The 27,961-nt window shown below is 44.7% G+C and overlaps 1 protein-coding gene across 10 annotated transcripts in view; it reads right to left on the minus strand.

Annotated features, from left to right (window-relative positions):
• The window catches only part of vps13c (vacuolar protein sorting 13 homolog C), a 118,193-nt gene extending 91,287 nt beyond the window's left edge, over nt 1-26,906 (minus strand). For 2 of the 10 annotated variants that reach the window (XM_044197171.1, XM_044197001.1), the window contains exons 1-7: nt 26,666-26,905; nt 17,594-17,637; nt 15,904-15,946; nt 13,486-13,581; nt 11,187-11,219; nt 8,386-8,487; nt 431-493 (exon numbers count right to left, since the gene is read on the minus strand). In XM_044197171.1, the coding sequence (XP_044053106.1) occupies nt 431-493; nt 8,386-8,487; nt 11,187-11,219; nt 13,486-13,581; nt 15,904-15,946; nt 17,594-17,637; nt 26,666-26,765 (481 nt within the window). In that variant the 5' untranslated portion in view covers nt 26,766-26,905. Of the gene's footprint in view, nt 1-430; nt 494-8,385; nt 8,488-11,186; nt 11,220-11,991; nt 12,956-13,485; nt 13,582-15,903; nt 15,947-17,593; nt 17,638-26,665 lie in introns of those variants that run through there. The other 8 variants (XM_044197585.1, XM_044197505.1, XM_044197081.1 and 5 more) reach the window with 7 other exon arrangements.
• Between the last annotated feature and the right edge of the window lie 1,055 nt (nt 26,907-27,961).

The following is a 27,961-nucleotide window of genomic DNA, read 5'->3' on the forward strand; positions in this document are numbered from 1 at the left end:
CGTTTTATATAAATACCTGGACCTCCATTTGAATGAACACCTGGATTTTATATAAGGTTGCTAAACAGCTTTGGGAGGAATAGTTGTAAAGTAAAAACCTAAGGGATTAAACTTGGTTTCATATCTCTGACTTCAATTTGTCTATTCTCTATTTGTTATTAATTTAATTTAATGTAATTATTTATTGTAATTCTGCTGATGTTGTAGATGAAGAAGTCTGAATCCTCCAGATGTTCAGTGTGTTTGATAAACTGATCCAGGGTCAGTCTCTGGTTACAGATCAGTGAAACTGAAGTTCAGATTCACACACTGACTGTTAGTGTGTTATGATGGTTTGTAGTGTGTGTGTGTGTGTGTGTGTGTTACAATGCATGGGTGTGTTATAGTCTTACAGTGTGTGTGTGTTACTGTGTGTGTGTGTGTGTGTTACCGTTGTGAGGCTCCTTGTAAACAACACTCTCCAGACTGAACAGCAGATCTCCAGTTTGAGACGCTGACAGCAAACGCAGCATAAACAGTGCAAACATAACATCATGTTAATACATTCATCCATCTATCAGTCTGTCCGTCTTCTCAGTGCAGCACGAACAGACAAGTTACATTTTTCACTAAACCACGTGAGGCGACGGACTGACGTCATGTGACGAGATGTAAGAAAATCAAATGTACTGCTCAAAACTTCATACATTAACTTTTCAAAACATAATTTCCATGAAAACATCTTCAAGCTAAAAGTAGCTGCTAACTGTCTGACTTTGGAGAAACTCCTAAAAATAATGTTGCTGACTTTAAGACTCGTCAGTTTCTGGCCTGAGAAAAGTATTTTATCTGTTTAGTCTGAGAGACATTCAGAGGACTCCTGCTCACCGTCAGTCAGCTTCTGCAGGTCATGTGACTCATCATGTCCATGTTTTGGAATAATACAACAATAATTCACTTTTAAAAGCATATTTAGAAAGCAGCCAATTAATAAAGCTCCACGAACATGTCAGAACACTCCAGCAACAGCAGAGATGATGGTTAGCACAACTCTGCACTACTATGACTCTGGAAAAATACAGTTTTCAGCGATGACAATCTCGGCCGTCTGTCAGAATGAATCAAGCCAAAATTAGCTCTCCAGACCCCAGTTTGTTTGACAGTATATATCCCACCCACTCTACACACCCAACACCTTGTCACAGTGAAACTACCAGTCAGCTTCCCGTAAGACTGAGTTTATCTCCGGCTCTTGGATCACACCAGAGAACACTTCCACCCCTGTAGCCCTCTCCTTAGCCTACTCCTTCATCCACACGCCCAGACCCGGCGGCAGAGGGGGAGGCACCTCCCTCCTCTCTTCTACCGAGCGACTTTGTAAACTAGCTAGTTAGCTGTCTCCGCGCTAAAAACATTAGCTCTCCGAGCTGAGGGCTTGAGGAACCCACACAGTCATGGTGTGACCACTCGAGGGACTGGGTGGACAACAATGGAGCCTGCTGCAGAGATCTCTGGCATTAAGTCTGAACTTTTATCCATTGAACGACCTTCTCCAGCAACAGACTAAGCTCCAAGAGTGGCTAGCTGCTTTGGAGCCACCGGCCCAGCCTCAGCTCACAGGGGTTTGCCTTTTCTTGTGCTTCGGTAGTAAAAGGAAAGAGGAGAAGGGTTTCTCTCCTTCTCTTCGACCCAAACGTGCTTGAGGATGCTCTGCCACTCCCAAATTCTTTTGCACCGCTAGCTGAGTTAACAGTAGCCGATAACATGACCCGTACCACGCAAAAGCTCTACGTTCAGCTCTAAGCTCTAACTCTCCAACCCACTTGCCCATATCTCCAGGGGGGACCCACAGTTACAAGCCCCTGCCTCTAAACCGTCTGCCCACGATGCAGGCCATGTTTTCGCTGCTGCCTCCGCTGCTCATCACGTGAAACTCGCAGCTGATGTGGATGAACCTGTAGTCAGCAACACAGATGCTGTCACGGTCAATACAGCCGCCCACTTCAGCCCGGGCCACTCTCTCCATCGACACTGGCGGCTGTGTGGATGGAGAGCCTGAGGTTCTCTTGGTTGGTGATTGCATAATAAGATTTGTTGAAGTCCCAAATGGAATCATCTAATGTCTACCAGGTGCGAAAATCTTGGACATTGTTGAACTTGCCCCCGCTCTCAGCGACCACCACCCAACTGCCGTCGCTATTGTGCACATTGGCACGAATGACACTAGGCTTGACAGTTTGTTAAACTACAGCAGGACTTTGAGACACTGGCAGAAACGATTGAGAGCCTTGGAAAAATATGCATTTCTTCTGGTTCCATTCCTATAAGGAGGAAATCCCGTTTTAGGATTTTAGCCGCATTTTTAGCATGAATCATGTCTTTTCAATTGCTGTGTTGCTACTGGTCTTGGTTTTATCAACCACACTATTTCTGGACTGGGAAGGATCTCTACAATTGGGATCACATCCATCTTAACTGCAAAGAAACAACACTGTTAAACATAAACATCACTTACAGTTTGCAAGCACCCTGACCAGTAGGGAGGATAGGCCACAATAGTTACATACACCCTCCTCCAGATATATATATCATAGACTGTATAAAACATATATGTAGTGTCTGCGATGTCACGCATAGGTTTCTGAAGTCATTGTGAAGCTCAAAGTGGGCGGCTCCCCGTGGCTCCAGCTGTTGTCATCTTGGCAGTGCCTGACACCAGCTAATCCAAAAATGGGCAAAGAGGTGAGGCGGCCAAATGAAGCCTGGCTGCTAAACCACCTAGCGGCAAGCCACCTGAGAGGGCACCCACCTATCACTCAAAGCGGTCACATGCTTAATTATGCAGAACTTTAAGCCTTAATATAATTTAAACAGATAGGTTATAAAAAAAATTCACCCCCCTCACAGTTGTCTTGAAGGGGACCAAAACCGTGTTTTGTACCAGGCTGTAAACATGTTTGTTTCTGCTGTAAAGTTGGGCATTTTGACATGGGGGTTAATGAGGATTGACTCACTTTTGGAGCCAGCTTCAAGTGGCCATTTGAGGAACTGCAGTTTTTGGCACTTCCGTGTTTGTTTCATTTCATTCAGCCCCGGAGGTTGCCGCTTGATATATATCAATCCCCTATCCCACCCCTTTCAAATCCCAGCTTTGACTTTACCGGTTCTCATAAGGACGAGACCCTTTGTCAATAACTCTAACCGAGTGACTGAATGGTTAATAAGAAGAATCAGTTCTTTTATCTCCAGACTATCACAGCTGCTCCTCAACTTAGTCTCACCATGGCTGTTAATTTAGCCCTCATGATGCATGATTTAGCAAATAGGTCCTTTATTTTAAATTATTTTATTACAACCTACAATTTGGATTTTTTATTTTTAATAGAGACCTGGCTTAGGTCTGGTGACATCAGTTCTTTCCCTGAGCTTTGTCCCTCCAACTATGTTTTTTTAATTCCCTGAGACTTACTGGTCAAAATCTTATTGGTTGGAGATTTTAATATCCATGTGGATGATCCCACTAATTACTTTGCTTCAAGTAGCCGCTCCTTCCCCATCTGCTGACAATATTTCCTCTGTTTTCTCTGCCCAGTTTAGCAGCTTAACTAAGTTTCATGATGTAAATGACCTGGCTGATCAGTTTCATGTTTTATGTTCATCAGCTTTAGATTACATTGCTCCCAATAACTCTAGAGTTCTGTTTAACACCATTGATCGACTTGTAAACCCTGCTCCTTCAACTGTTTCGGCCTCTTCTGTTGAAGATTGTGATATGTTTTTAGCTTACTTTGTTGAGAAGGTTAAGGGTATTAAACACTCTATAATGCACCCTACCTCGTGTATAACTGCTCCAGATGCCTCCCCCACATTGTTGAGTGAATTTATCTGAATAATCTGTTTGATATTGTGTCACACACGCACTTATCCTTCTGGCCTTGACACTCTACCCCCCAGATTCTTCAAAGAGGTATTAGAAATCACTGCCCTTTGTCTTCTCTCTATTGTAATTGAGTCTCTGTCCTCCAGTTTGTTCCCAGACTATTTCAAACAAGCCTGTATTCAGCCATTTTTAAAGAAACCAGGCCTTGATCCAACACTCCCTCATAATTACAGACCAATCTCTATAACCCTTTGGCTGTTGCTAAACAACTACTGGAAAAAGCGGAAGCTAATAACATTCTTGACCCATTTCAATCTGGTTTTCGCCACCTGCATAGTACTGAAACTGCTCTGCTGAAAGTCACTAACAAATGCATATTCTGGCCATCACTCCATTTTAGTATTGTTAGACTTGTCTGCCGCCTTTGACACCATCAATCATACCATCTTGCTGGATGGACTAAAGCACAAGGTCGACATAGATGGAGCTGCCCTTAGATGGTATTCCACATATCTTACAGAGAGATCTTTCAGGGTGACTACTGATGATTTTGTCTCCTCGTCGGTCATATGTTGTGTGGGGTTACACAAGGTTCAGTCATTGGTCCCATCTTGTTCAGCTTGTATATTCTTACCCTTGGTCATCAGTTTAAGATTGTTGCCTAGCATTGTTATGCAGACGACACCCAGATTTATGCATCATTTAAATCTGACATTAAAAATCTGGTTACTCTACACTGTTGACTTACTGCTATCAAAGATCTGATATCACTGATTTTATTACAAGCTGAATACGGACAAACATAAATTTCAAAGAGTATTATTCCATACCTCAGGCATTTAACAAGGAATATAAAACCATCTGCTAGAAATCTTGATGTTGTATTTGATCAAAATCTGAAATTTTACACGTTAAGAAATTGGTTCAGTCTTGCTTTTTGCAACTCAGAAATATTGGCAAAATCAGTTCAGTATTGCCTAAGAACATAGTACAGCATCCATGCTTTTATCTCTTCCCGCCTGGATTACTGTAATTCCTTTTTTTCCCCCTTGTTTAAGCAAGTCTGCAATTGTTCAACTTCAACTGGTTCAGAACGCGGCAGGCTTTTCACAAACACTAAACGAAGAGACACATTACCCCCATTCTGGCTCACTTTCATTGGCTTCCTGTATGCGTCAGAATTCAGTTCAAGATCCTCCTGCTCACATTCAAAGCCCTCCATGGCATGGCATCCTCTTATATTTCTGAATTTATAACCCACTACTCCAAGATTACTCAGATCTGTGACCAATTGCTCCTAAACATCCCACGGTCCAGGCTCAAAAAGGGGGACTGTGCTTTTACCTCCAAGTTTTAGCTCCAACATCATGGAACTGCCTCCCCACACTGTCAGGTCAGCTGAGTCTGTACCACATTTAAAAAAACTTTTATCAACTACTTGTATAGGCTAGTTCGCTGCTTGCAACTCCTATTCCCTGTTTTCAGTTCATAAATTGTATTTTTCACTTTCTGTTTTATGCTGTGTACTATTATGCATTTTTATTAACTGTGAAGCACTTTGAAACTGCTGTTTTGAAAAGTGCTATATAAATAAAGCTAAAAAACAGATAGATGACATACACTCCTCATTTCCCCACCCACCTGCTGACTCCACCTGTCCTACATCCACTTCTCTTCCAATGAAGTACTAAACCTGGTTACCTTCCACCACCCAACCACCTGCCCTCTTGACCCTATCCCCTCTCACCTTCTTCAGTCTATTGTTCCCGACCTCCTTCCTTTCCTCACCCACCTCATCAATACCTCTTTAACAACTGGTCATTTTCCTAACACTCTAAAAGCAGCAAGAGTGAACTCTCTTTTAAAGAAACCCACACTCAACCAAAGAATTACAGACCTATCTCTCTTCTTCCATTTCTTTCTAAAACACTTGAGCGTGCTGTCTTCACTCAACTGTCTGCATATCTCCACCACAACAACCTCCTTGACCCCCACCAGTCTGATTTCCTCGCCATCGCAGAGATTTCTATGCAGATGACACTCAACTAACTCTTTTCCCCGGTCTGAAACCCAGTTAGCAGCACGAATCTCAGAACTGACTCTCAGCTGACATCTCTCACTGGATGTCTGCTCACCTGAAGACCGAGCTGCTTTTCCTTCCAGGGAAGGCATCGCCCATCCATGAACTCTCCATTATAATTGAGAACTCTGTGGTGTCTCCGGCTCGGACTGCAAGGAACCTGGGTGTGACACTGGATGACCAGCTCATCCAGAATGCAGCAGATTGGCTGGTTTCCAACTTACCCAAGTTCTCCCACACTACACCGCTCGTCCGCACCCCAGACTCCCTACCGGTGGCTGGTCAAATCTAGTTGAAGAAAGTGGTACTTGCCTACCGTGCTGCTGATGGCTCAGGCCCATCCTACATCCAGGACATGGTCAAAACATACACCCCACTGAAAACTGAAGACTGAAAACTCCCCTGTTCAGACTGCACCGTGGCAAATAAAAATAATAATAAAAACCCTGTCTATCTCTTATTGTTTCTAAATGTAGCACTTGAAGCAGTTCAGCATACTTGATGAAGTTGATGTACTTGCATGATTGTTATTTTTGGATTGTATCCACATGGTTGAAATGCACTGATTGTAAATTGCTTTGGATAAAAGTGTCCGCTAAATAAATGTAATTTAATGAAGTGCACAACGACACTAACTGAATTAAATAAATAAAGCTGTTTTCATCCCTGGATTTACAGGTAAAATCTATGCTAAATAGAAATACACTGTTAAAGGATGAAGTTTGGTCAACTGAAGAAAATTTCAGATAATATTTTATTGTTTCATGTATAAAATATGTGACAGTTTATAAAACATCTAAAATATATTAAATGACATCCATCCATCCCTCTATTAGTCTATCCAGCCATATATCTATCTATTAGCGGTGGGCAATATGGCCCTAAAATAAAATCATATGACAAAATCCTTAAAAATATTTTTGGTTTAGAACTCACAATAGCTGTTGAGCTCTCCTTGCTGGATTTTTGGCCCTTCTCGTACTCAACCGGGGGCTTCTGCTTGAAGTGGTGAAATAAGTTTGTTGTATTGCCCCCTTTTGTTGTTACAGTCTTGCTTCACTACTTACATATTACTGTGGTTTGTTGTACATCTGATCTTTTGTAACTAAACCACTTCTAAACTACTGAAGTCGCTCCCCTTTTTGGAACTAACTCCTTCACCGTGCGGGTAGCAATGTTACTTTCGCTTTCAGCCATGCTTGTTGTTGCTGTGCGTAACGGTTTAACCATTACATCAACAAGTCGGAATATCAGCATCATCACGATATGATTTTTTTTTATCATATTAAAAATTATCATGATATATCGTGAACGATATGATATGGCACACCCCTACTTTCCATCCATTTATTCATCTATCCATCCATCTATCCATATTCCTGTGTATGAATGAATGCTAATTTATACACAGACCAGTCACCTGTCAGCCAATCGTGGTAGAGATAGTGAGGAAGTTCATTCATGAAACATGAAGTCACCCTTCTCTTCTCTCTGCAGCTTTGAAAAAAATTCTTTAGAGGAAACTTCGTTAGAAACTTATTTAGGAGGACTGTTGGTGGTGAGATCAGATCCTTTGTGAATATGAGACCATGTGTCTCTGGTAGACACGGTTTCAAATCAAGTTCACAGATGGTTGATAAAGGTGTTACTCAAGGATCATACTAGGCCTCCTGATATTTACTGTACATAAATGTTATTTATTTTTACAACTGAGCACTGTGAAGACCATTTTTATGCTGATGATACCATCTTGTGTGTCATTAGGAACATTAGAGACATTCTCCAGCTTACAATCTGCCTTTTATTAATTTAAAACTTGTTCTAAATTCGAAAAGGACAAAATGTTTGTAGAAGAACACAGAGCTTTGACGTTCCTACTGCGATCAATACTTGTAGTAGAAATTTAACTAATAAGTACTGAGGGGTTAATTTAGACAGCAGCTTGGTCAAAGAAAACTCGTGTTAAACAACTCATTTGAAAACAAAAAATTTTAATTCGATTCTTACAGAAACTGAGCTTGCTTCAACTTTAAAAACAGAAAGACCATCGTAAATCCACTCTACGATCTCCTCTGTATGATAGAGATATCCTGATTGTATTTATACAGCATTTATATTTCAGTTACTGAGATATTTAACATCTTTAGCTAGAGACACTCATTCCTATTTCTTTAATTAGGTAAGGCTTGTGTTGTTTTAACAAATGCATTTGTGTATGTGATGATTGCTTTGCGTTGTGTAACTGCACTCTTTGAGTTTATCTGCAGGAAGAGAAAGTTAAAAATCACCAGAAAGATTCAAATCAGCAGATTCAACAGCAGCAGAGAACAGAGAGGAGGCAGAAAACACAAACAGCAGCAGAAAGACACAAGCCAGGTGAGTCCTCAGGTGTATCAGGATGAATCAGAGGTCAGTCGGACATCATTCAGACGTCAGCCTGTCTTACCTCTACGTGCAGCCATCTGTAACGCCTCCTCGATGCGTTGCAGCTCTCTCTGCTTTGCCTCCTGCTGGTAACGCTCCTCCTTCACTGCATCGAACTTTATCGCTACGAAACAACACAAATAAAAAAAGAGTTAAGTCTCTGTTCAAACTGATTTACATTCCACCAACCTGCTCTACTACATGACGCTGCATTTATACACTGTTGGCAGAATGTGAAGAACAGGAAAAACACCTGTTATTCTAACTTGTGATACACCAGATCAACAGCCTACATTCGCTTCTTTTGTTGTGGTATACATTTTTAGCACGTAGTTAGCAAGTGAAACCCAATACAAACAAACAGCCCCTATAAATGAGCTGAATGGGTTGTATTCAGGGTTTGAAATACGGGGGAGCTAAGGGGAGCTCAGCTCCCCTTAAAGAGACATGAGCTCCCCAGAAATCTCATTTGAGAAATTTAGGGGAAGCTCTAAAATACCGTAATTTCTGGTGCCACTAGTTTTTTTCTGTATAAATGTATATTTTCCTGTATATCTAGGTTGCTGAAATAAAGAATAGGCTAATAGTAAAGCACTTGCATTTTTATTCGATGCAATGTTCCCACTGATCTGATGTGTCTTAAGGGGTAAATCATATCAAACTCTCCTCCCTCCTGCAGATTTGGTTTCTTGGAAGGTTTCTCTTCTCTCGGTTGGTTGCTTGTTTCAGAATCTTTCTTCATGAGAAATGTTATATAACATACTTCATATAAAGATTCTTCTTCACTGCTTTATTCTTGAATTGTTAAGCTGTATATGTAGTGAAGCCTGACTGCTCCTGAACAATAAAACCAGCTCTGTGATTCTGTTCAAGACTGAAATTCAGATGTCTTTACTATTTTTATCAGTTGGTTCCCTGCAGGTTAAAAACAGTCTGACCTCAGTTGATTTCCTGGTAGCAGCAGCAGCTGTTTCATCTCAGAGCTGAATAATGTAACTGACAGACCAACTGATCAACTGGACGAGCTTCTGACTCCAGAATGAGGTCCATTAAAATAAAACAAGACGAGGTCGAAACCTAGTATATGGCTGGTCCGTGTAACTTTGCGCTCTCCCTCATGCCTCTCGATGCATGGAGAGTGTTTTTCTCTCTTACTCTGCTCTCTGCTGGACTGGTACAGTGCGTAACCATCATCTCTGCTTCTCACAGCAGTAGGTTTTATGTTGTTTTCCAGTTTCATTCACTCATGGTGAATATACTGTACTGTCTTCTGTGCCATCTGTGCGCATATGACGTACTGTGATGCACCATAGCAATAGCCTCAGAGGGCGAAGCCTATACCAAATAGAACGTTACGGCACATAAGTAACACTCCTGCTTATTCCTTTTGAAAGGGTAACGGCCAATGGGGAAACTCCTACACTCGACCAACCAATAGAGTAACTTTGTCACTCAGTCAGAGACAGACTTTTGCATTTATAGGGCTGGTTGCTTTGCTGCCATCCAGCCAAAAATAAAACAACCCAGAGCCTCTTTTAGCCATTGTTAGCAATGCCTCCACCCAACTAATGTTGCATGTTAACAGCCGGGACACACAGGAGGCAGAAGTGCCGCAATAGGTCAATTCTCGAGCGAGCAGCAGCCTGGCTGTTCACACCAGATGCACATTTCTCTGCGCCGGTCAACATGCAATTCTGCTCCTCTGCTCTTTTCTAATCACACGTAGAGCTGATCTTTTTAATAACCTCATGAATTTATAACGTAAAGCTTTTTCTGTGTTCCTGGAGGGGCTTCTCTCCTGCCTGTGTGTGCATCTGCTCATCTCTCTTGCTCTCTGTTTAGAGACAACTGACAAACTGTGGAATAAACGTAATTTAAAAAACACAATCACAAACAGCAGTGATACTATTTCTAATAAATATAGCAGATGGGCAGATTTTCGCGTTCCCGCAGCACGCTCTGTCTGCACAGTCCAATTGGTTTACATAAACACAAAAAGGAAGCGGCAGCACTTTGTGGAGCTTCGCGGCGCTTCGGCCTCCTGTGTGTCCCCGTCGTATGCATTTCGAGACAAAACTGAGAAAACCAGATACCAGTGAAACCTCCCAGAAACTCCCAGAATCAGACTGTTGTAACCAGTAAACTTCAGATTTTTAGAAGAAAACCCCAGATTAGAAACCCACTAAATCTACATGAAAACATCACAGCTCTGAAATAAAAAAGGCTCAACAGAATGAGGTAGATGACAGTTGAACACAGGGCTGAACGATGTGGTTTTACTGTTAATCCACTGAGTTTCTACGCTGTAAAAGGTTGTGATATCAAACGTCATGAAAATGATTTCTCTCTGCTGCCCCTTTTCGATACAAGTTCCTCTCCTACAGTTAAATGCTGAATAATGAACAGATTTAGACCAAAATCTTAACGTGCAAACAGTTAGGATTCGGTGCTAACACACTGATGTGTCAACTGCAGCAACAACTGCAGCTCCGTCACATAAAAGCCCTCCAGATGCAGGAATCTGACAGCAAAGAAGGCTTTCATTGTAAAGGAGATCATCGTGTACATTTTTCATCAGATTTGTTGGGTCTCTGTAAATAATATTATAAAGAGACGGTCTAGACCTGCTTTATAGGAAAAGTGCAATGAGATAACTTCTGTTATGAATTGGCGCTATATAAATAAAACTGAATTAAATTGAATCAGATCACAACACATTGTATATTATTATTATGATGTGGACATCATGCAGCCCCAAGAGGAAGCACAAAAACTGGATCAGACCTGCACTTAAACCACCACCTCTGAACCTCTGCGTCTTACCATTATATGGACACGGTTTCAGCTGAGATCCAGCTGGAACACACACACACAACAACTGAGAACACACTCTCCATCATAAATAACTCTACATGTCAGCCAATATGTACAAGCTCTGCCTCCAAACCAGACCACCCAATCAGCCAGCTCCATTCACCAGGTACTGAAAATAATTCTCGCAGTATTCAACAACTCAATTATTTTGATTACTTATAAAACTGGTGAGAATTTGATGAACGTTTAATCATTAAGTTACTATTATCAGAACAAACATTCAGTTGCATATTTAATTAATTGACGTGGTGCTGGGGTTTGTGTGACCCTGGCACACATGTAATCGGAAAACAGCTCATGATAGGGTCCTCCAAGTCAGAACTGGTCCCAGGTGAGGGATCAGACTAAGAGCTATTACAGAACTCTTATAGAGTGGCAGAAAGCTACCTCCCCTGGATTAGGGAGACCCAGACCCTTTCAGACCCTTTCGTACATCCTGGCTGGACCTACATGCATGGGGTTCAATCAGGCTCAGCCCACAGAAATGGGCCCAATGCCTTGTGGGTCCGCCATCTACAAGGCTGGATGTGAAGGTTGGGGGTGTTGCCAATTGGGTGGCAGGCGGATGAACATCACCTCTCTGGTGAAGGAGACGGAGATAGTGTGGGAGGTGGAGGGGTACCAACAAGTTATAGTTGGGCTGATCTCTACACACAACACGGACTCTGGAAACAAACTGCTAGACAGGGGTTGGAATCTCCTTTTCTGGAGTGGCCCAGGGTGAAAGGAGTTGGGCAGATGTGGGGATACTCACTAGCCCCAGGCCGAGTGCTGCTGTGAGACTGGGAGTCACTGTGACGAAGTCTCTGACTGTTGTCTGTTCTTACGAACCGAAAAGCAGTTCACAGTACCCGGGCCTTCTTGGAGTCTCTGGATGGGGTCCTGGAAGGGAGCAGTGGGGAAGGCTGTCGGCAGGGTGAGGCCCCTGTCCACAAGGTCTACAACTCCCATCCCTTTGAAGTCCTGGGACATGGAATCTGAGTGGATAATGTTCAAAGCCTCCATTGTGGAGGAGGCTGCTTAGAGTTGTGGCCAGAAGGTCATTGGTGCACGTCATGGCAGCGACCAAACTACCCACTTCACCAGCAGTGAAGGAGGCCATCAAGCTGAAGGAATCCTGTCAGACTTGGTTGGCCCAGGAGATCCCTGACTCAGCAGACATGTATCAGGAGGTCAGAAGGACTGCAGCTTCTGTAGTCACTGAAGAAAAAACTGTGGTATGGAAAGAGTTCGGGAGGCCATGGAGAAGGACTTTCAGTCGGCCTCAACAAGGATCTCACAAACCATCAGATGACTCAGGAGGAGGGAGGCTCTGGACATTTTTCGGCTGTCATGTTTGACACGTCTTCTCCATATCACAAAAAGGACAATTTAAAAAAAAGGGGGGACCGGGGGGGGAAGCTCCAACTATCAGGGTATCAGACTGCTCAGCCTCCCTGGGAAAACATCAGGCTGCTGAAATAGAGAATCTGGCTGATTGTTGAACCTCAGATTCAGGAGGACTGATGTGGATTTTGTTCTGGTCCTGGATTAGTGGACCAGCTGTTTACTCTTGCAGGGATTCTGGAGGGGCCATGGAAGTTGTCCATCCAGTCTACATATGTTTTGTGGACATGGAGAGGTTTATGACCGTATCCCCCTTAGCGGGGGGCCGGGCTAAGCCTTGGAGACAGGGTGAGGTGCTCAGATATCCAGGAGGAGCTGTGGAGACCTTGTGGAGATTTCCAGGTGCGTCCAACTGGGAGAAGACATCAGCGAAGACCTAGAACACAGTGGTGGATTATATAAAGAATCAGGCCTGGGAACACCTCGGGATCCTCCAGCAGGACATGGCTAGTGAGAAGGATCTCTGGGCTACTTTGCTTAATTGGTTGCCACCATGACCCGGACCAGGATAAATGGAGGAAAATGGCTGGATGGACAGTTGTGCCCACGTTTGACAGGCTCACCGAGGCCACTCTACAGAGGATCCTGATCACTTCTTTGTGTGATTTCGAAATAAACAGAAACAGAGAAATGGGTTCATTTTAAAACATTACCTATATAAGAAAAAGGTCACCTGACAGATGAGCAGTCTGAAGTGTGATTGGCTGATCTGGTGATGGAGACACTGCATCAACATATGGAGCTCTCTCAATAGATTTTCTACTTGGCGTGTGTGAATACTAATACTGATGTATTAATATCAGTAATGTCTTGCTGTCCAAAGACATGATGGACGTACAGGAAAGTCTAAACCATCACTTACTGGCTCCAGGAACGACCAGCAGGTATAGACCCTCCAACGTGGCGACCACGGCGTCATTGTAAAGATTCTTCCAGGGAATCTTCAACGTCAGCTTCCCTGAAAACACAAAGACAAACAGGAAGTCCACAGCAGCTGTGTGAGGTTAGTTTATCAGGTTAGATTGTTATGGTGGTGGTGGTGATGGTTATTTTTGTTCAGGTTTTTGTTTTGATGCACTTGGACACCATACTCAGTCTTGTCCAGTAAGTTCTGTCCTCTTTTTCCCTTGTGAAGCTTTGTTTTTCTATTTGTCTGTTTTGTTTCTGAACATTGTATATTTTAACATAACTGCCATATTTCAAAAGTTAACTTACAAATGTAGTTACAGGGACGACATAAAGTACTCCCATTGTAATGTCCTTACTGTTTTACAACTGATTTTAAAATCCTACTCATTTCCTTTAAAACACTTAATGGCCCCAGATTATATTTCTGATTAACTCTCTCCTCATCAACCCGCACACACTGTTTGTGTACTGTGTTTTGTTTTTAGGTCCTGGTTCCTATCTATTGTTGCTTCGATCATTGTTTGTACTCATATGTTTTTGTAGACATTTTATTTGTCCTTTTCCTCATTTTGTTCTTCACTTGCATTTCTTATCTTTTTATTTTATGTTTTTGTAAAGCGAGTTGTAATTGCTGATTTTGCAAAGTTCTATAAAAATAAACTTTATTATTATCCTTATAATTACATAAAAGCTAACTGTACCATTTAGAGAGTAAATATTGTTTAAAGACCACATAGCATAATAATAATAGTACCTGGACCGAAATAGAATTTAATCCAGACCTGACCCATAACGACACTTCAATGCAACCTGACCCGGACTGCTAGCGAATGACACCTTGCTATCACCTCACTTCACCTGTCATCTTTCATTTCAGGCTCATAGCCAGAATTTAGCAACCTGTTGTCAGACGGAGGAGCTCAGGTTGAAAAAGTGAAATATTATGTTCAAAACTAGCCAAGCAAAGAAAAGAGACGTTAATGATGAAAACGTGCACTTAAGGATGAGTGGTCCGAAAAATACCTGTTCATTGTATCTGAAAGAGACACGAGACCAGTGGGTGTAATTTTTGATTAAACAGCTGGTCAATGTGAGGAGAGGTAACATGCCACTACAACAGAGTACGCAGAGGTACGAACCACCAAACTGGAGCAGCTGAAAACGTCTCATCAGTCCACCAGCAGAATAAATGTAAAATCAACTGGACAGAAAATAAACATTTTCAACTGTGAATAAGTGAGAAGGTCAAGCACAAACTCACTAACAGTGACATCAGTGTGTCCCTCCGACCGGCACACAACGCTGATGACGTTACACAACTGAGGCGTCACTTCTTCTGTTGATACAGAAATACGTTTTGTGTTCACACTTCTGGAGTTTTTAGATCTTAAACATGACTCGCTTAACCTTTCTGGACCCGTGGCACTGTGGACATTTTGTACCTGTAACCACACCTGTGACGTCACACCGGAGAGCACTTCTACATCACTGCAGCAAGGGGGGAAGTTAAACCACTGGAGGTCAGTAAAAACAAGGTCTTCAGAGGGGGTTATGTTGCCATTTAAAATATGCTAAATCATGAGAGTAAAGCAAACACTGCTCCATGTGTCTTCTTACCCAAACAAACATTTCTCTACTCACTCACTCAACAATAACGGATCCCGAAAAATCTCTCCGCTAGAAAGAATAACGACTGCCGTCTTCAGCTTCTTCAGTCATGTACACGGCACTCCAGTAACTGTTAGTAACACAGTTATTATCAGTCAGAGCAAACAGACAGATTGAACTTCACTGATGTAAACCGATGTCACTCTGATGGACTGAGGAGAAGCAGTTTTAACAAACATCTCTGGAGTCGCCTGGCAACTCTGCCTCACACCCCAAATATTCACCGGATGTGTTGATGTGGAGAAGCTTAGAGCTGAGTGGAGCAGAGCCAGATCAAAAGATACGTTCACCATCTCAGATTTAAACTTTTATCATCCTACTAAAAATGCATCGAAAACTAAAAACTTACCATCTAATGAAGAAATACAACATTTTTAGATAAAAGATAGAAACCTTAGCTAAAAATGTTACCATTTTACAAAAAACTAACTTTTCTCAACAGACTCAGTGCTTTATTTTGTCCAGGGGCCTGTACTACGACAGTTCAGCATACAGGATCTCTCTCCGTCATCTGGCTTCACCAACCCTAACGACCGGGATCAGGCTGAGCGCTCACACGACGCTGGGTTTCCAGCCACGAGCGCGTTCACTTAAAAGAGGTGATATGTCACTGTTTCACAGTTCTTCTTCTTATTATTATTATTATATTATTATTATTCTCCTCTGATTGTCAGTCTTGTAGTTCACAGCAGTCAGAACTCACCAATCTGTCCGGCCTTCACTTTGAATGGAACATCAAACTCACTCTGAAACAAAAACACACAAACTGTCGTTATTACAGCTGAAACATTAGTTCATTCGTCAGTCAGCTGATTAAAAGACTCTCAGACAAACTGATGCAGGAAACAGACGTGCGTTTCATTAGTTGATTAACTCGGTGAGATCGACCCTCGGAGGGCTGATGGTCACTCAGAGGTGTATATCACCCACAATGCATTGCAGTCATGCATTTGGTGCAAGAAAACACATCCATGGTCACGTGGCAGTAACATAAAACAGAAAAATGTAACGTAACTAACTGCAGTTAATATTTACTGGGACTGTTGTTTCATTTCTTGATTCCCAACACGTGTAAACACACGGAGACACTGAGATAAAAACCCGCAGCAACAACAGTTCTGATCATGATGCAGATCACAAACACAAATGTCTAAATCAGAAACTGACGCCACTAACTACCAAGCGTGGCTGCGTTTTAATTATCCGCAGAAGGCGCTTAGCCTCGTTGAAGCGAGTCTGCAGCTGTTTCTGATGATTTGTAAAAAGCGGTAAAGCGCTGAGCTGTCGATCCATCACAGTTTGGTGTGAAGGGTACAAGGGAGGCGCGTCCCATTTAAACCCCGCCCCTCCCCCGCCCGCTCTCCAAGAGGCCTCCGTGAGACGTCTGCTGTTACGTGATGTATCGAGGCCCGAGGGGGGGCGGAAACACTAATGAAACGCAGCGTGAGACTGAGGCGGGAAACTGAGCTCTGTATAGACGTGGTCCGAGTCTGGTCTGTGGACTCAGTGGGAATGTGGGCGGGGCCAGCGAGGGAAACACTACTGAGCATGTGCAGTAGGACGCACAATGTGAAAGCCAACTGAGAAGATAGGACTGTTTTGGTTTGTTCGCTCCGCGAGCGGTTTTTATTCACGCGAGTGGACGCCATCTCGGAGTCTGATATCCAGCTACCAGAAACACTGATGACATCAGAGGGAGAGCAGACCTATCAGAAACACTGATGATGACATCAGAGGGAGAGCGGACCTATCAGAAACACTGATGATGACATCAGAGGGAGAGCGGACCTATCAGAAACACTGATGATGACATCAGAGGGAGAGCGGACCTATCAGAAACACTGATGATGACATCAGAGGGAGAGCAGACCTATCAGAAACACTGATGATGACATCAGAGGGAGAGCGGACCTATCAGAAACACTGATGATGACATCAGAGGGAGAGCGGACCTATCAGAAACACTGATGACATCAGAGGGAGAGCGGACCTATCAGAGACACTGATGACATCAGAGGGAGAGCGGACCTATCAGAAACACTGATGACATCAGAGGGAGAGCGGACCTATCAGAGACACTGATGACATCAGAGGGAGAGCGGACCTATCAGAAACACTGATGACATCAGAGGGAGAGCGGACCTATCAGAAACACTGATGATGACATCAGAGGGAGAGCGGACCTATCAGAGACACTGATGACATCAGAGGGAGAGCGGACCTATCAGAAACACTGATGACATCAGAGGGAGAGCGGACCTATCAGAAACACTGATGATGACATCAGAGGGAGAGCGGACCTATCAGAAACACTGATGATGACATCAGAGGGAGAGCGGACCTATCAGAGACACTGATGACATCAGAGGGAGGAGGCGGAGCCTCAGACTTACCAAAGCATTTTCCTTCACTTTCAGGTTCTCGAGTACAACATTTCCTGCAGAGACACAGAAGACACAGTTAACAGATTTAGTTTTTATCGTTTGTCAGTATTTATGTTTTTCCTCTGTGTATGTTTAATATAAGAATTATAAAATCATAATTTCACATATTTCTGGTATATCCAGGCTCATATGTGGACATGAGTTGGTGACCTCTGTCTGACAACAATCGAAACAAATGACAGCGTTGGCCGATCAAAACACCATCATAACATAACGGACATGCAAATATTCAAATCAATTAACATCTATATCTCCACGTCTTCATGCAAATGCTACCAAAAGTGACAGAGACATTCTCCAGACGACAGACATCAAGCGCTTCAAACTGTGTTCAGATCGGACAAACGGCGAGTCGGCAGTGAGATTCAACATCTTACAGTAATTTGTACTGATTAAAAATCACCAGCAGCGACATTTTGACTGTTTTAAGTTGAAACAGACGACAAAAGTCTCTCAGCCAGACTCAAGAAGTCGTCTCAGCTTGTGAGAAGGTGTTTGAAAACCACAGCCAGCTGTGGGGCAAAGAATCAGGATCAGGATCAGAAACACTTTATTGATCCCTGAAGGGAAACTCTTTGTTACAGCAGCTCGTCTTTACGTCAGCGCACACAGGAGGAAGTACTAGCAAACAATATAAAACTATAAAACAGGTCAGAAAATAAATGAAGTACCAGGTGGGTTTACCGGTTGATGATGATAATTCAGTATAATAATGCAATGTAACAAATGAGTAATAAGTAATAAGCAGCGGTGCAGGTACTGTCGAGAGTAATGGAGGTATATAATATCGATAACAATAAATAAGAAAAACTAACATGGGAAAACTAATATTGCACAATTATTCAAGTATTGCAGAGATGTTAATGATCAATGTCCAGTTTAGTGACTTCGGGTCATACAGACTGACACTTAGAGGGAGGAGCTAAAGAGTCTGATGGCCACAGGCAGGAAGGACTTCCTGTGGCGCTCTGTGGTGCATTGTGGGGGGACAAAGGTCCAGGGTTCAAGTCCCTGCAGGGTTCAAGTCCCTGCAGGGTTCAAGTCCCTGCGTGGCCCAGACCAACTTTCCAGTGCTCTTCCATTCTGCTGTTCACTACGTAGAGCATTCTGCATTTTAAAAATCTCATCTTTTGTTCTTTATTCTTCCGCTGTTTTTGTCCGCTATCTACTCCAGAACCGCTGGTGCTACAAACTTCGTTCCATCGTCAAATCGTAGAGATTTTTCACGAGATGTGCTGCTATTACTTTTCTTTATTTTCAGTGATTTTACATAATTTATAGTAAAATTAAAGTTTATTTAAAGTCAAATGTATAATGGGAAGTCTATGGGAGCAATGTTTACGGACCGCTGCCCCATGTGGAAATGCTCAACATGTTAAATCGTGGTATCCATAGCGCCACCATGTGGCCAGTCATTACGTGTTTTGGCTAATAACTCCCGAACCGTGAGGCACGGCACATCAATATTTGCGCAGTGTGATCCTTGGATGAAGCCGATTTGACTGATATAGGCCACGCCCATTTGCACCTAGAAAAAATTCCGCCATTTTGGATGTTTTGGTAAATACATTTTTTGCTACATTTGGCAAATATTTTAACTTCTCTCCACCACCTTTGGACGTGCCACCTCTCGATGGTCCTGAACAAGACTTCTCATTGTTGGGTATCGTTTATCTGTAATTGGTCACCGAACTTTTGAAGGCGTGGCCTGATGCACTTAATGGGCCATAACTCTTCAATGCTAAATAGGATTGCAACCAAATTTGGGAAAGTTGTACATGCATCCACGTTGCACAAGTGTATAACATGTCACAGAGTTCCACCCACAGGGGGCGCTATGTAACACCAAAACATGATTTTCCACACTTCTGTTGACTTCAATACAATGAAACTCGGTACACAAGTTCTGCATAAGCTTGTGCGTGACATAAGAATAGCACCGACAGCCGATCTCTTTATTGTAATACTCCACGGTGACCAAACTCAGCAAAGTTGCACAGACGGGGAGCTGAACAGGTCCGTAGCGTTTGATGTCATTTCACCTGTAGGTGGCGCAGCCGCAGCCGGGAGCAGCTTCCAGCGCTCACCTGCAAATATTTAAAATGAACCAATTCATTCGTTTTAACTTTATAAACATTTTAATATTAATTCAAAGGAAATGGATTATTTTATAATAATGAGGCCAACCAGCTGCAACACACTGATTCAGCAGCAGCTTCCTCCTGATCTGCCTCCACACACACAGACAGACACACACACAGACAGACACACACACACACACACACACACACACACACACACACACACACACACACACACACACACACACACACACACACACACACACACACACACACACACACACACACACACACACACACACACACACACACACACACACACACACACACACACACACACACACACACACACACACACACACACACACACACACACACACACACACACACACACACACACACACACACACACACACACACACACACACACACACACACACACACACACACACACACACACACACACACACACACACACACACACACACACACACACACACACACACACACACACACACACACACACACACACACACACACACACACACACACACACACACACACACACACACACACACACACACACACACACACACACACACACACACACACACACACACACACACACACACACACACACACACACACACACACACACACACACACACACACACACACACACACACACACACACACACACACACACACACACACACACACACACACACACACACACACACACACACACACACACACACACACACACACACACACACACACACACACACACACACACACACACACACACACACACACACACACACACACACACACACACACACACACACACACACACACACACACACACACACACACACACACACACACACACACACACACACACACACACACACACACACACACACACACACACACACACACACACACACACACACACACACACACACACACACACACACACACACACACACACACACACACACACACACACACACACACACACACACACACACACACACACACACACACACACACACACACACACACACACACACACACACACACACACACACACACACACACACACACACACACACACACACACACACACACACACACACACACACACACACACACACACACACACACACACACACACACACACACACACACACACACACACACACACACACACACACACACACACACACACACACACACACACACACACACACACACACACACACACACACACACACACACACACACACACACACACACACACACACACACACACACACACACACACACACACACACACACACACACACACACACACACACACACACACACACACACACACACACACACACACACACACACACACACACACACACACACACACACACACACACACACACACACACACACACACACACACACACACACACACACACACACACACACACACACACACACACACACACACACACACACACACACACACACACACACACACACACACACACACACACACACACACACACACACACACACACACACACACACACACACACACACACACACACACACACACACACACACACACACACACACACACACACACACACACACACACACACACACACACACACACACACACACACACACACACACACACACACACACACACACACACACACACACACACACACACACACACACACACACACACACACACACACACACACACACACACACACACACACACACACACACACACACACACACACACACACACACACACACACACACACACACACACACACACACACACACACACACACACACACACACACACACACACACACACACACACACACACACACACACACACACACACACACACACACACACACACACACACACACACACACACACACACACACACACACACACACACACACACACACACACACACACACACACACACACACACACACACACACACACACACACACACACACACACACACACACACACACACACACACACACACACACACACACACACACACACACACACACACACACACACACACACACACACACACACACACACACACACACACACACACACACACACACACACACACACACACACACACACACACACACACACACACACACACACACACACACACACACACACACACACACACACACACACACACACACACACACACACACACACACACACACACACACACACACACACACACACACACACACACACACACACACACACACACACACACACACACACACACACACACACACACACACACACACACACACACACACACACACACACACACACACACACACACACACACACACACACACACACACACACACACACACACACACACACACACACACACACACACACACACACACACACACACACACACACACACACACACACACACACACACACACACACACACACACACACACACACACACACACACACACACACACACACACACACACACACACACACACACACACACACACACACACACACACACACACACACACACACACACACACACACACACACACACACACACACACACACACACACACACACACACACACACACACACACACACACACACACACACACACACACACACACACACACACACACACACACACACACACACACACACACACACACACACACACACACACACACACACACACACACACACACACACACACACACACACACACACACACACACACACACACACACACACACACACACACACACACACACACACACACACACACACACACACACACACACACACACACACACACACACACACACACACACACACACACACACACACACACACACACACACACACACACACACACACACACACACACACACACACACACACACACACACACACACACACACACACACACACACACACACACACACACACACACACACACACACACACACACACACACACACACACACACACACACACACACACACACACACACACACACACACACACACACACACACACACACACACACACACACACACACACACACACACACACACACACACACACACACACACACACACACACACACACACACACACACACACACACACACACACACACACACACACACACACACACACACACACACACACACACACACACACACACACACACACACACACACACACACACACACACACACACACACACACACACACACACACACACACACTCACACACACACACACACACACACACACACACACACACACACACACACACACACACACACACACACACACACACACACACACACACACACACACACACACACACACACACACACACACACACACACACACACACACACACACACACACACACACACACACACACACACACACACACACACACACACACACACACACACACACACACACACACACACACACACACACACACACACACACACACACACACACACACACACACACACACACACACACACACACACACACACACACACACACACACACACACACACACACACACACACACACACACACACACACACACACACACACACACACACACACACACACACACACACACACACACACACACACACACACACACACACACACACACACACACACACACACACACACACACACACACACACACACACACACACACACACACACACACACACACACACACACACACACACACACACACACACACACACACACACACACACACACACACACACACACACACACACACACACACACACACACACACACACACACACACACACACACACACACACACACACACACACACACACACACACACACACACACACACACACACACACACACACACACACACACACACACACACACACACACACACACACACACACACACTCACACACACACACACACACACACACACACACACACACACACACACACACACACACACACACACACACACACACACACACACACACACACACACATACACACACACACACACACACACACACACACACACACACACATACTTACACACACACACACACACACACACTCACACACACACACACACACACTCACAGCTCAGCCATCTGACCGAATCAAGCAGAGACTTGAAACCTTTGAATGGAAGTGTTTCGCTACAGTAAGGAGCCTCGGAGATTTCTTTGATCAGGATTAATTCTTTAACTCCCACATGGAACAAACTTCAAGGACGGCCTCCTTTCACCTCCTTCACCGTTGGCACATCCTGTCTCAAAATGATGCCGAAAAATTAGTCCCTGCATTTGTTACTTCCAGGCTGGACTACTGCAGTTCCTTATTATCAGGCTGCTGAATAAGTCCCTTAAGACTCTCCAGTTGATCCAGATCGCTGCGGCACGTGTACTGACAAGAACCAGGAAAAGACATCATATCTCTCCAATACTAGCTTCTCTGCACTGGCTCCCTGTAAAATCCAGAATAGAGTTTAAAGTCCTTCTCCTCACCTACAAAGCTCTTAATGGTCTGGCGCCATCGTATCTTAAAGAGCTCATAATACCTTATTACCCGACTAGAGCACTGAGCTCCCAGGATGCAGGGTTCCTTGTGGTTCCTAGAGTCTCTAAAAGTAGACTGGGAGCCAGAGCCTTCAGTTATCAAGCTCCTCTCTGTGGAACCAGGTCCCAGTTTGGGTTCGGGAGGCAGACACCATCTCCACATTTAAGAGTAGGCTTAAGACTTTGCTCTGTGATAAAGCTTATAGTTAGGGCTGGCTCGGGTGAGTCCTGAACCATCCCTTAGTTATGCTGCAATAGGCCTAGACTGCCGGGAGACTTCCCATGATGCACCTCTCTCCATCAGCACCATAGACTGTATAAAAGAAGTGGCGTCACCAGTTGGTTTGTGGACTACCCTTTTTAAGCCTTGAATTTTGGCCGTCGCCATCTTGGTTTTTTGGAACCAGAAGTGACCATATTTGGACGCGGGGGTGGAGCTGGGGAGCATAGCAAATGCTAAGCTATCAGCTAATGCTAGCGCTAGCTAGGTTAGTAAAAGCATCTGTAATTCACGTTAACTGTGATATTAACTGGGATGCTAACTTTGGCTGGTGCGAAAAACAGGCTTAAAACAAAACGTACTTTTAACGTCAAAAATGAACAGCCGCCTCAGAGTCTCTGAGTCCAACCGAACGCTGAATAAAACATTTTCAGGCGACCAACATGTTAGTTAACTTTCATGAGCTGAGAACACTGTGAGAGGGTCAAAGGTCATAGACGAAAACACCGACAGCCCCCAAAAACAAGTTCACAGCTAGTTAAATGTCCACAGTGCAGCGGATACACATCGCCTCTATCCTGACTGACAGGTCGCCGTGGCAGCGACTCGTCAATCACGAGGTAGCCCCGCCCTAAAGCAAACCCTGCTTTATGTCGATTTTACTCTAAACGGGACCATAATTTACAAAATGATCATCGTGCCGTACTGAAGAAGACCTGAAGCTAGCTAATGGACTCATTAGGAAACCGTTTTTTAGGTAATAAAGTGAGAAGTGGGGTCGTTTTCTCGCCCCCTGCGGGCCGTTAGAAGGAATGCAGGTTAAAGCGTTTCCGCACTGGCTTCACTTTTCAGTTTCAGTTTCCGCTTAATCTGTACGCATGATGAACTCGCTCTACAAAAATTAAATGTAATCATGTTTATCATATTTATTCTACTTATCCTGTTTGTTAACTTGTCATAATAAAAATAACGAGTCTCCACAATGATGATAAGTTTTAACTCCACAGGACTGTGTGTGTGTGTGTGTGTGTGTGTGTGTGTGGGGGGGGGGGGTGTTGTCAGTGTGTGTGTGTGTGTGTGTGTGTGTGGTCAGTGTGTGTGTGTGTGTTGTCAGTGTGTGTGTGTGTGTGTGTGTGTTGTCAGTGTGTGTGTGTGTGTGTGTGGTCAGTGTGTGTGTGTGTGTGTGTTGTCAGTGTGTGTGTGTGTGTGTGTGTGTGTCATGTGTGTGTGTGTGTGTGTGTCAGTGTGTGTGTGTGTGTGTTGTCAGTGTGTGTGTGTGTGTGTGTGTGTGTGTGTGTTGTCAGTGTGTGTGTGTGTGTGTGTGTGTGTGGTGGTTGTTGTGTGTGTGTGGTCAGTGTGTGTGTGTGTGTTGTCAGTGTGTGTGTGTGTGTGTGTGTGTTGAGCTGATAAGCAGGTTTTGGATCCTGAGTTAACTGAATTAACTGTGTGCACCTCTGTGTCCGGGTGTCAGACTAACTGTTGCGCTTCTGGACTGTTTCAGGGACTCAGTAGGCCTGCAGACTGATCTGGGATCAGACCGCAGCCAGGCGTTTGTTTACCCGATTACTGACGTTCTGTGACGCCAAACCTCGTTAGAACACCTGGTAATTTAATGTGACTGGGTGAAAGTTAAATATGAACATGTTTTTTCTGATCGTAAGTCGTTCTCCAATTCGGCATGACTGTAATGAACAAACAATCGCTCTAATTAATAAAACCTGATATTCATGATCGCAACAAAGCGCTCGCTTCCGCTAACGTCTCGCTGCATTTCGGTGGAGAGACCGCGAGAACAGCAGGCGAAGCTTTGACTAAAGTTGAAATTTCATCGGAACCAAAGCTGACTGGTGGTTTGTATTGATGCCGACTTTAAGAGGAGAATCTGATGTTTAGTATTTGATATTCGGACATGTTCTACGGTGTGGTAATATTTGTTTAGAAAGCAAGGAGTTTCAAAGTGCGATATTTCTGAACAGAGTCTGGTATGGTATGTCATCGCGGTAGCTGCTAGCTAGCTCACCTCCCCAGATCCCGATCTTGAGTTGGGACTTGTCAAGGTTCTCCACGTAGTCTCCGATGAACCTGTTGAGCAGGTCGCTGATCAGAGACTCGAAGACCATGACTGAAATCTCCGGGTTGGACCCTGCTGTAGGGTCACTGTCAGCCTTCACCTGATTTCCGGTTCAGATGATGAGAGAAATCAAGGATCGACTCGCTCTGGGATCGACTGCTGCTGTCTGCGTGTTGAGAGAGAGAGAGTGTGTGTGTGTGTGTGTGTGTGTGTGTGTGTGCGCGCGCTTCAGTCAGGTGACGGTGAGTCAGGGCCGGAGGGCGTGTCTCTGACGTGTCTCTGACGTATCAGTGGCGGAAGAAGTACTCGCATCATAAACTTACTGAAGTGTAGAAATACGCGGTTAAACGTAAAAGTACAACATTTAGCATCAAAATATGGCTTCAGTTTATTAAAAGCTTCACTTTATAGATATTAAAAAATTAATAAAAAGATCTAAAAAGCTGAAAAATTTCCCGGTCCGGCATTCCCAGTGCGTTCCTGTTCTGTTCCTGTTTCATTCCTGTCCCGTTCCCAGTGCGTTCCTGTCGCGTTCCTGTTCCGTTCCTGTTCCGTTCCTGTTCCGTTCCCGGTGTGTTCCTGGTGCGTTCCTGTTCTGTTCCCGGTGCGTTCCTGTTCTGTTCCCGGTGCGTTCCTGTCCCTTTCCCAGTGCGTTCCTGTTCTGTTCCTGGTGCGTTTCCAGTGCGTTCCCGGTGCGTTCCTGTTCTGTTCTCGGTGCGTTCCTGTTCTGTTCCCAGTGCGTTCCTGTCGCGTTCCTGTCCCGTTCCCGGTGCGTTCCTGTTCTGTTCCCAGTGCGTTCCTGTCGCGTTCCTGTCCCGTTCCCGGTGCGTTCCTGTTCTGTTCTCGGTGCGTTCCCGGTGCGTTCCTGTTCCGTTCCCAGTGCGTTCCTGTCGCGTTCCTGTCCCGTTCCTGGTGCGTTCCTGTTCTGTTCCCAGTGCGTTCCCAGTGCGTTCCTGTTCTGTTCCTGGTGCGCCCTGTCCCGTTCCCAGTGCGTTCCTGTCCCGCTCCCGGTGCGCCCTGTTCCGTTCCCAGTGCATTCCCGGTGCGTTCCCTGTCCCGCCCCAGTGCGTTCCTGTGTACCGTTCCCTGTGCGTTCCTGTTCCGTTCCCAGTGCATTCCCGGTGCGTTCCTGTCCCGTTCCCAGTGCGTTCCTGTCCCGTTCCCTGTGCGTTCCTGTTCTGTTCCCAGTGCGTTCCTGTTCTGTTCCTGTTTCATTCCTGTTCCGTTCCCGGTGTGTTCCTGGTG

This window comes from Siniperca chuatsi, linkage group LG1, assembly GCF_020085105.1.
Source record: "Siniperca chuatsi isolate FFG_IHB_CAS linkage group LG1, ASM2008510v1, whole genome shotgun sequence".
In the NCBI taxonomy this organism is placed as follows: domain Eukaryota; kingdom Metazoa; phylum Chordata; class Actinopteri; order Centrarchiformes; family Sinipercidae; genus Siniperca; species Siniperca chuatsi.